This window comes from Triticum aestivum, chromosome 3A (assembly GCF_018294505.1).
Source record: "Triticum aestivum cultivar Chinese Spring chromosome 3A, IWGSC CS RefSeq v2.1, whole genome shotgun sequence".
Taxonomy (NCBI): domain Eukaryota; kingdom Viridiplantae; phylum Streptophyta; class Magnoliopsida; order Poales; family Poaceae; genus Triticum; species Triticum aestivum.
Genome location: NC_057800.1, coordinates 119338455 through 119349929, shown reverse-complemented (window position 1 = coordinate 119349929; position 11475 = coordinate 119338455). Strand labels below are relative to the sequence as shown.

At 44.1% G+C, this 11475-nt stretch overlaps 1 protein-coding gene across 4 annotated transcripts; it reads left to right on the top strand.

Moving 5' to 3' along the window:
- The first annotated feature begins 2321 nt into the window (after positions 1-2321).
- On the top strand, positions 2322-11193 carry LOC123060602 (uncharacterized). 4 transcript variants are annotated; one of them, XM_044483382.1, is made up of 4 exons: positions 2322-2525; positions 2614-3052; positions 8888-9571; positions 9671-11193. In XM_044483382.1, the coding sequence occupies exons 1-4, from the start codon at positions 2500-2502 to the stop codon at positions 10949-10951; spliced, it is 2430 nt and encodes an 809-aa protein (XP_044339317.1). In that variant the 5' UTR covers positions 2322-2499; the 3' UTR covers positions 10952-11193. The 4 variants fall into 4 exon arrangements, with proteins under 4 accessions (XP_044339317.1, XP_044339318.1, XP_044339316.1 ...); XM_044483383.1 differs by having other exon boundaries at positions 8888-10675; positions 10783-11193; XM_044483381.1 differs by having other exon boundaries at positions 8942-11193.
- Positions 11194-11475: the final 282 nt, after the last annotated feature.

Sequence of the window (11475 nt, the reverse complement as noted above, 5' to 3'; positions counted from 1 at the left end):
TGGTATAATACTTATATCATATGTTTGGTGTGGCCACGTGGATTGCTTACTTATTCAAAACCTGCAACTAAGCATATTTGGTATGATGGCAATTCAATTTGAGCAAGCTTGTCTTGTTGACATGGTGCGTGCCCGTTGTTACGTCATGTGATTTTTTTCAGTATTGACATGGGTTATTACTTACTAATCTAGAAGAATCATGAGCATTCATTCATGGCATAAATTGGATTTAAGTTTTCAAATATTTTTGTAATTGCTTTAAATCCTCCATATCGTTGCTTCGTTACTGGAGGTAATTAATATTGGTCATATATAGATGTAGAGGATTCTTTGTTGATTTGATATGTTTGCACTGGAATAATTAATTGTGTATGAAGCCATGACGCGTTTTGGATCTCCATACAATGAATTTGGATTTACCACAGGCCCTTGCATTGCGACAAATCTCGGTCTAGAGGACCCAGGTGCATCCAATTTTGCATGCACTTTGACTATGCAATGGATTGTTGCCTTTTGAATTAAAACTAAGTTGATTTTTCTAACATCATTATATGTCAAAAATAACATTTTTAATTGTGTATATATGTAATGTTTTCCAAGTTGTTAAAATACCATATACATACATTGATCTTTACACACAACATGAACAACTAGAAGGTCGTTTGTCTCTGTATATCTCAAATGTTCAACATCCCACTAGATTTATCTCTCTATACATTGTAGATTTTAAAACACACCTTCTGGCACAAACTATTCAATTCAAGAAAGTGGGATGATAACTAAGATACATGGTGCAAGGATCTTTTGTGGATTTTTCTCCTATATTCTTTCTTGCAAATAATAACTAAAGTTTTGGTGTGGGCAGTTAGAAAGTTGCAAGAACCAATGCTGGGATTCTACTATAATGTCACCTATGGATATTTGTAGTGCATCTACCCCAATTGTCCTATGCATCAGTTTACATGAGCACCAATAGTGTCCCCTAATCTCATGTGTTCGCGTGACTTGCCAGCAGATGCAGCTAGCAAAATGTCCCATATATGTTTACTGGAGCACTAATGCCAAACCATAGTCTTGGACACTTCCAGCGCCCAACAAAAGACATAACAGTACAATAGCATGGAATTTCTTACAACATGGTGTTAATTATAATGAAGGGATAATATCAAAAGTTTAATTGTTATGTCGAATAACTTCGCTGGATGGGAGGTGTAAATATCTTTTTGCGAGAGAAACGTCTTTGTCATATTGCTTTGCTTCTTTTTTGCCAAATATTGCTTTGCTTCGTCGAAATAACTGTCCAAAGTTTTGTCATACGTAGTTAGAAAGTCATGAGAACTTTCACCATGCCATAACCTCGTGTAATGGAGTGCATGGACATTGCAGCCGCACCAACCCAAACCTGCATATACATGTGTTTACATGAGCGCCAACACAGATTTGTGTAGTCTCGTGCTCCGACGTCCATAGACGATATTGCCATTGCATCTAGCCAACTATCTCATATATGTGTTTAAATGAGCATGATCATTAAACTATAGTTTCTCGAACACAGTGAGTGCACCAGCAAATGACAAATAATAATATCATTATTGATTGAAATTGCTAACATCGTGGTGCTCATCACTATACAGTAGCACACATCTCAAATTTTATGTGCTATACACTTTTTTAGCGGGGAGATGTAAATATAACTTCTGTAGAGAAACAAATCTTACATTGCTCTATTTGAAAAAGGTCATAAATCACACGTTTTTGCTTGGAAAACTAGAATGACGTGAGCGCCAAATGTCAAACCATAGACTCGTGCAATGCCATGTGTGTGGACAATGCCGCCGCACCGGAGAACATCTTTTTACACATGTTGATTGTTTTTACAACTAGAAAGAAGGTCATGAGATGCTTTTCCTTTTGCAAAAGAATACTCATGCGTTATAAAGTCATGATAACTAGCATTTGCAAATATTGTATTTGAAATAAAACAAAAAATGTACATGATCCCAGCAGTTGCGAGTATTGTAAGCGGAGCATTGTGCGCCCAACAAATTGCACCTACTCGCTCGCTATCACATGATGCGGTCCGGCGAACGATGGTGCCACGTCACCAGCCACAGGAAATTAAAGGGGAAAACAATTTAGTCGCTGTCCATCACCTGTCGCCGTCCGCAGTAGTAAATGGGACGTGGGCCTCTCGCGCACGACACCGGTGCCAGGCAAGGCATTAAATAAATATATATCGAATAGTTAATGAGGTACCAAAAATAAAGGTGGGGAGAGCGGGAAAGTGTAAATTATTCGCCTCGATGCTATCAAAACCTCGCCTCGAAGTATTAACTCCGTATCGTAATTGCTGCGTCTTTTAGATATCGACGACCTCCCTTTCCAACGCCCGCCGCTTTCCTCTCCTTCCTTCCTTCCAGTCTACTTCTCCTCGTCTCCCCCAAAACTTGAGAAGTCGCGGGTAGATTTGCGCCGAGGGGGCGCGGAGACGTCGCATCCATGGCCGCCGCCGCGTTCTCCATCAGGTTGGTCTGCGCAGCCTCGTCTCGTCGGCTTTTATGGCGGTCGTCTGTGCGTTTTTTTTTCTGATCTCCGTTTGCGATTTGTACGAAGGGGGTACGCGGCGAGCATGAGGGGCGAGGCGGCGGCGGAGGGTCGGCGTCCCTTGGGCATCGAACATCTCCCACCTATTAAGGCGCCGCGGTTCCGGTGGTGGGCGGACGAGCTGGCCTCCGCCGTGGCTGCTGCTGCGCCGGCGGCGTCCCCGAGGAGGTCGCCAGGGAAGTCGAAGCCGCCGAAGAAGAGGTCCATTTCTGACCTCTTCGCCGCGGCGCCTCCCTTGGACATTCCCTCCGCCCCCGCCGGTGATAGCGGATGCAACGAGCAAACGAAGGTGGACGGCGACGAGGCGCTGTGCGCGATCGTGAGGCGGGCCAAGGAGCAGAAGAAGCAGAAGAGGAGACTGCAGGAGGAACAGGAGGAGACGGCAGCGGCTGCCGCGCCGGAGAGCAGCGGAGGGCGAGATCCGGAGGGGAATTTCGCGGCCACAAAGGTACGTGATCCAGCCCAGCCCAGCCCAAACCCAACACTGCCTGTCTGTCAATGCAATCATATCATCTACTATTGTTCCTATGCTTTTTTACCCTGGTATCATTTTACTTTTGATCTCCTTGGGATGGGTAAATGCTTTGCGTGTCCATGAGATGAGGAATCGGAGGATATTATTAGATTTAGTTGACTTTATGAAGATAATTTCGTTGCTATTTGCGGGGAGCAATTAGTTGTACCTTTACATAGGGGCAGTCCCGTCGCTTCGCAGGATATTTTATGTAAAGGATTCACTGTGCCGAACCCAGCTACTAATCTGAACCAGGCCTAACTAGTTCGTCTAAGAGGTTGTGTGGGTACTAATAATTGCTGGCAGGTGAACGATGATTTTCTGGCTAAGTGCTAAAGTTACAACGATTTTTGTGTTCTATTCTGTTGCATCAATTCATTTGCTAGTACCTATTTACTGTTTTGTATATGTAAATATTGTTATTTCATGCTTAATTGGTGAAATGTATACCTGCCGCTGCTCATACACTTAGTTAAGACCAAAAACAGATTATGATGGCCAGCTAAGCCAGTAGTGGCTGTACACGAGACAGGCTAGCAAGTACTGCAGCATTTGTACCACATCTCATAGTACATGGTACATCGTCATCGTGTTTCCTTTTTCTCACACCATGCACGGTGGGTTGTGAGCTGCATGCGTACTTGGTGTACCTCCTGCACATTTCAGCCGTGTGGACCCATACACTAGACTTTATCATAGGAAACGGACGTGGAGAAAGCACTTACCAGACCGATATCTTTTGCATTCTTCTCTTGGATAGGAAACTTCATTATTCCATACCTTATACGTTCATTAGCATTTATTTTTTTTCTTAAAAACCAAATCTATAATATGTGAATCTATTTATGCGCCTGATAGGTGGCGTGGGAATGTTTCGGTACACCTTTGAGCATGCATAGGAATTGTGTTCAGTAGATGGTGGTAGTTTCCAGTACGTCGCAGTCAACCTGTCACCATATGTTTGACATGATGCATGGTCTGCTTGTACTCTCTTATGGAGTTTTCCAATAATTATCTGGTTGACCAGATTAATGGGATAGAAGTTTTTTTTTAGCATCAGTACAGACATAAGCGCTCATATACACGCGCACGCGCATACACTCACCCCTATGAACGCACACACGCACACCCTACCCCTATGAGCACCTCCGAGAGACTGAGCCGGCATATCATCTTGAGATTTACGAAGTCACCGTAGGCGTGTGGCTGAGGCACGATGGGGCAATTAAACCCACCCTAAGTTTGAAGTGTGTTGGAATATAAACCTTATTTCTCCACATCTGATATATATGTTTGAAGATTTCTATCTGGTATAATGAATTAACATTTAATATAGAGCTAATCACCATAATATTGTTTGGACCACCGTGCATGCATAGAAGGCTCATCATGTTTTGCACCCTTTAAGATTTTATAATTCATCTTATTCGGATCTCCAAGGATCAAATTGCGAATTTGATCTTTAGATTTACTAAATTACATTCTTTTACAAGCAGCTTGGTTATAAAATGCACATTACCTTTTCTTCAATTAATAGTTCTTGTTTATGTTCTGCAAAAATATTTATTACTGAGGATGGTGAGCCCCCGCATCGCTCCCGTGCGAGAAACTCAGGCGGACACAAGCCGCCGCATCGTGAAGCCCTGCTAGTCAACGGTGGTGGCGGGGACCATGATTGCGGCATAGAGTGGTTCTTGGGCACAGTAAGCTGCTCTATGGTCTAGGTGGTGATGCAGTGTGGTGTTGCTCAGATCCGCCGCGACCGGCTACGGTAGCATGCTCCCTCGCCCGCGTCGTGGTGTTGGACGTTGGCCATGGTGTGGCAGGAAACCACCGCATCTCTCATCTCCTTCTGATCCAAATTGACGGCTCAATGGTCTGTCGGCGGGCTGCCGCTTCCTGCATGCGCTCGACATGCTCTCCGTCCATCGGGCCCGCAGTGGCAGCGCACGCTAACCCTCGCCTACACTCGTGTGCACCCCTCCCTCGAGCTTACTTCAGCTTGGATTTCAACCTTGATGTCAACCTCTAGTGCTTGCTATTGAAGTGATGCACTAGCCAAGTTTCTCAAAAGTCTGAACTGATGGAATGGACTAGCCAACGTATTTTAACACCCCCCTCACGTCTAGGCTGTGGACGTACAGGAAGAACTTAGTCGTGGGATCGAGATTAGATCCTAACTATTTTTATATTAGATAGTGCGTTGGCCAGGATTTGATCCCGAGACCTTGTGGCTTCGATACCATATTGAACTGATGCGCTAGCCAACGTATTTTAACACTTGCACACGCCACCACGTGATGTGCCCCGCTGGTTATGGCTGCACCTCGTGCTTTTCCTCTTCTAGTTGCCTGACACCTCATCCTGCCCGCCCCTCCGCTTCCGCATCGACCACCACGAGGAACTCCTACTATGATGTCACACTCGGTGCTTGTTGGATCTAGGATTGATGGATGCGTTCACCAACCCCCACCCCATCGGGTCGTGTCATCTGCTAGCTTCCTCTAGCCTCGACCACCCCATCATTCTTGGGAACCACTACCTCCAATCCCCTCCATGATGGTAGAGTCGTTGGGTGTGTCGATATTGAACTTGCCCGCCTACTTGCGCACCCATGCCTCCATAGCCCTGCTCTGCCAAGGGTGGGCCGGACACCCCAGATCCACAAGTTTCACTCCACCAACCACCCCTCCACCTCACTCAACCTGCCAGCATCGCCCTGCTTGGCCTGGCCGCACCTGGCTACTGGCGAGCATGCTCGTCTTTGATTCGGGATACATGAGGATTTGGAGGATGTGGGTTTTTTTTCTGGGGTGTAAGCTCGAGCTGGCTCTGGGCGGCTCTGGGCGGCTCCGGCGGCGGTGACGTTCGCGGGTGTCGTTTACTTCCCGTAGTCGTCGCTGTAGCAAACCTTCATTCTCCTGGGTTCTGAGTGAAAGCTCGTTGATGATGGCGCCCGTGGGCGTCATTACACCTTCCTAGGGGTGTCAGGATGGAATCTTATCGTCAGCTTTCATGTAGATCCTTGCATCCTTGGTGGCGGTCCTATTGAGGGGTTCGGATTCTTCCGTCCTTGGTGGCGGTCCTGTTGAGGGGTTCGGCCGTGACGCCTAATAGCATTGCAATGCTGCCAAGTGATACCCCTCGTGTCGGTCATGTAGTCTCGCCATCCATGCTTCACTCGGTGGCCCATTTCAGTGAACTCATTCACACATAGCCATCCTTGTAAGCTTGCTCTTTTTCTTCATCTCTTGCCACCATTTGGTGCCCTTGTTCTATTTTCTTTGTTATGCAGTGCTTACACTCAGCATGGGGCAAAGACCACCCTTCCCTATGGAGAGAACTACATCAGTGATACTCTTCAAGATCATGTCATTTCTTTGTTCTCCCCACTCCCTTGGGCAATGACCACTCTTTTGGTGGAGATTCTGTGTGTCCTTCATACATGTTCAACAAGTCAGAGTCTCTCCCATCTCCTTCAATCGGCATTACGAAATGACCACCCTCTGGTGTGTGAGGATGCGTGGTTTGGAATGGCACATCTCCTTAATGATGACTACTAGTGATCCTTGCTGGTGGTTTTGGCATTGACTGTTTTGAAGCTCTCGTGGTGTCTTTTGGAGTCTGGTCCTCTCCACCTCTATTATGGTTTTGAGATAACTTGGGTTGCATCACTAAACTCTCTAGCTTTGGAGATTGTTATTCGCATCGTGTCGATACCATGTACTGGTTTTTTGCATGCTTGCTTTTACAAGATATATCGCCACTCTGGTTGTTATGGTTTTCGATCTGGTTTCCCTTATAACCTAGATCAAAAATTTCTTTGAATGGGTATTTATTATGGAAACCAACAAGCTAGTCATGCCATTATGTTATTTGTGTACATATTTTTGTTCCTAATTTTTGGTATATAAATTCTTCCTTGCACATGTATTTATAAAAATATATATATATTGAAATTAGAATAAAGGATTGCTTAGAAGCTAGTTTTACACTTTTTGAACACTATGTTGATTGAAATTGGGCATGCATATACTGCCGGTTACGGAGGGGATAGATGTAAAGTGGTTGGAGGGCTAAAGCGAGGGGATAGTTGTGGATGGTAGGAGGGTGAGGCGGTGGTTTAGGCTTGGGCGCCATGATGGCCGGGGATAGATCGGTTCTAGAGGTAAAGCTCCCTCTTTTCTCTGTTTATTTCTTTGATCCCTAACTAGTAAATGCGTACGTGTAATGCGCGTTGATATTAGGGAGGAAATTAATTGCATGTTGATATTAGGAAGGATATTAGTTACACGTTAATTAATAGATGTTGATATTTGGCATAATATTAATGGCACACTAAACATGTTGAGCGCTCACCATGCATTGGAGCAATCTAGGCTGTTAGATTGACATGGTTTGATTACCGACATTAATTGTATCTGCACCTTTCGGTCTGTCTAGGGCCGCTTTTGGGTCTGTCTAGGGCACATCGAAATGTGCAATATCCTTTGTGTTGTCCATCTGTTCTGTACTGGCCCTTGGTGGAGCCACCCTGCTAATGGCCAGGCGATTGGCTGCTGCTTGCTCCCTGATTGCTTCTATGTCTTCAAATTTCCTGAAGGCGTGCCCATCCAGAAGTTCTTTCTGGTGCGTGGGTAGCTTCTCACCCAGAAGCTTGTTGATCTCGTTGGCCATGGGGGATGGTGGTGGGGATTGGCTGAGGGTCGGTAAGTCTGATACCAAGTTGTCACAGCCTAGGTTACGGAGGGGATCGTCGTGGCTGGTACAAGGGAGAGGGTGATGGTGTTTAGGCTTGCACGCCATGATAGCTGGGGAATATATCGGTTCTGGAGGTATTCCCCATGGTTGGTTGTCTGGGTACTCAATAAGTCCATGTTTTGACTATCCTAATCACTACAAAGAAAATCACCCTATCCATTTCATTTCTTTTGCTAGAAATGGCTTTTGATGGCTTGCTTTTCTTCTCTCGTTTCTCGCTCATACATGATGTTTGTACTTTGGAACATGTATTACAAATGCTTATCTAAATAGAAGATATTATTGAGAGATGGGGAAGCTGGAACGGTATAGATGAATTGATGGTGCAGAACTATAAAACTGACAGTAACCACTGATTTTCCAAACCTTTTTCTAGAAATGGATATGCATGTCTGAATTATTTGTTATTGGACTGGTTGAGAATAAGTTCTTTTTATGCTTTTCATATTGACTAGCAATTTATTGACTATTGTGTTTGTATTTGAATTTTCTCCATTATATGAATTCATACTAAAATTTAAGAGGCTGGTGTGTAAATGAATTATATTTATCCATCCCATTCATACTAAAGTATAGATGAATCAACATGGCATCCAGATATGACTTTGGGTAGGAGAATATATGTAATGTACTCAACTTATAATATCATGGATATGAATGTGCTATGACCAACAGTTAGTTGGCGTTCGACGTGTTTTCAACCCTACCCCGATCCAAATATTGTTTTTGTTTTATTTTTTACAAGTATACTTTGACATAAATGTCTATCATCTATGTACATATTTTCTAAGGGTCAAATGTGTTTTTACCCTGTAATGTGGTGTTAGCTGCATAGCGACCATGGCTGTAAATAATTGCGTGTGATACTGGATTATTCTACCAAAAGTTTTATGTTTCACTTCACCTGTTTGTTACTTTTACATGACCCAACCTGTAGTCTGACATCTCTGGGTCCACTCACAGTTATATGTATCTTATGGTTTGAAATAATGCTGCTCAATTGTGTAGGAAGCACATGAAAATCCAAATTTACCTGATGGACTGGATGCTTGCCCATCGCAGAAACCTGAGGCTTCACAACGTCGCAGGAAAGAGAGAGAAAATATATCTGGGAGTAGGAAGAAGGCGAAGATCAATAATGCAAAGAAGAAGGCTGACACAAAGAAGTGCATTGACAATAGCAAAGCTGGTAAAGTGGGAAAACCAAGAGATCTGGGAAAATCTCTCCCTAGGCAAGGCATTCTGAAGTACACAGAGCACACATCTGTGAAAATGGCCAATGAGAAACATGTCAATTCAAAAGGCCATGAAGTAATAGAACTATGCTGCAAATCAGTGAAGGGTGTCAAATTCTCAGAAGCAGATGGTGTAATTGGCAGTAAGACGCAGAGTTGTGAGCTACCCAAACAACAAAGTCTCTGCAAGCTGTTCTCGGATGCTATGGCTTCATCGTCATTCTCTTCGTCAACATCATCCACGTCCATTGAAGGAGACAAATGTGTAACTGCAGAAACTAGTAGTTCTGACATGCCCAACAAAGCCTTCGCTAAGACTAAAGAAGCAAATAAGCATTGCGATAACAAGTACTCTGCTGAGCCTAGTAACAGAGAGATGTCTGCTCCATTCATTGATCTGAATATGACACCACCAGAATGTACTGATTTAGGCTGCACCTACGATTCAAATTTAGAGGTGCCCAATCTTGAGCATAGACATGATGAAACTTTAAGTTCTGATGCTGAATTGCTCGCTGGTGGAGAAAACTTGATGAATTTATCTTTTGGCTCACAGGGACTGGAAAGCCAACCACCTGCTTCTGACTTTGAAAAAATAAAGAGTTCAAGATGGGCAGGCACATTTTTGAATGGTGAGGCAATCAATGTTTCCGACATAGATGCTGTTGGTTCTCCACTGAGCTTAAGAGAACTCGCCGAGACTCGTTGGGGTTGCAGTAATGTTTCAGTAAATGATACCATGACTATGAGTACATATCCTTGTGCATTGCCAGACCAGACATTTCAGGATTCATTTACGCAGCACAAGACTTGGTTCTCCAGAAATCTGAATAATGTTGGCTCCCAGCTTTCTCGTGAATGTAATGTGTCTCACAGCACGGAGTTATATTCTCGTTCTGAGTTGAACGTGGGGCACGAGTGTAGTCCTTCTACGGGACAGACAGTTCGTTTGATGGGTAAAGATCTTACAGTTTGCACGACCAGAGGTGAATCGTTTGCTGAAACTGCACAGAAACATACAGGAACTTCCACCAATGACTATCTTAAGGCAAATGTATTATTGCCACAAGGACAGCCTTTTTTCTCTTTACAAGCTCAAAGTTTCCCCAATGTTGCGGTAAATTCTACCAGAACAACTCAAGCTTCAACATATCATGCAAGCACAAGTCACGCACATTTTGGGTACAGGACTCCACATGATTTCAGTCACCCGTTTCCTGCAGCTAATATATTTTCTGGAGATCGATTGCCATATGAAAGCAGGTATGGTGGTTTTTCAAACTCACGGACCAATCAGACTTTTCTATTGGGGTGTCCACCTCTTCCGAATCATAGCAGTGCAGCATTCCATCAGAATACACCGCGTCCTTGGCGTTATTTCTCTGATCCCTTCGCTGGGGATGAACCACCTGCAGCACCATTTTTGCCTGTAACCGGACAGCAAAGGACACCACCTTCAGTGTTCCATGCCGATTTACCTCGTCAACATGTTGTGCATTCAGCAAGGTCGTCCGTTTGCCCTCTTAACTCTGTGAGTTATACACTCAGCCATCCAGGCCAGGTAATTCAAGAAGTTTCCAACAGCACAGGAGATGCAGCCCTTCTGTCCAGAAATACAGAGAACCGAATGAGGAGAGCTGTTCCTGACAATTCCAATGCTTCTTCTAGTTGTCGCAGTGTGCAGAAGAGATCAGGACCGGTGAAGCTCACTCCCGGCGTGAAGCATATACTGGTGCCAAGCGATAGCACACATGGCGATTCTATGCCTGTGTACTCCTGTTTATCCTTCGGAAGTAGGAGCGGAAATGCTGCAGGGTCTCAGAACAAAGGAGCATGATGATAGACTTTGTGAAATGCTGTTTAGCCTTCAGAAGTAGGAGCCTTTTGAAAATTGCTTACAATTTTCTTTCTGTAAAACTAGATTCACTATCCTGTAAGAATAGTTGCCATACTTTTTGTGCTTTCTGTGCTTGCTTAGTAGTTATTTTCTCAGCTGAACCTGTATCCATGGCTTGTGTTATCCAACAGCATGCAATCTGATATTTTCTGTATTCGTCTGAATTTAAATGATTTCTGGTACTGGTAGATTGTATTACCTACATTTTGCATTTGCAACCTGGTTATAGTAGGTGCAATTTGTTTTTCCGAGGTTAGTTTTCACTCGTAAGTCGTAATGCAACATCCCCTTTTTTCATATAATTTCTTGGTATACACGAGGCACACTTCAACAACTCCCTAAGGCTAAACACTAATAGGTTGCAGTTGATCCGGCAAAGAAAAAATACCAAGTGTCCGAGAACAAGTGGACAAATAGAATAACCCCTAATCAATTCTTCAGTTGCCTGGCCTTTCCATAATATG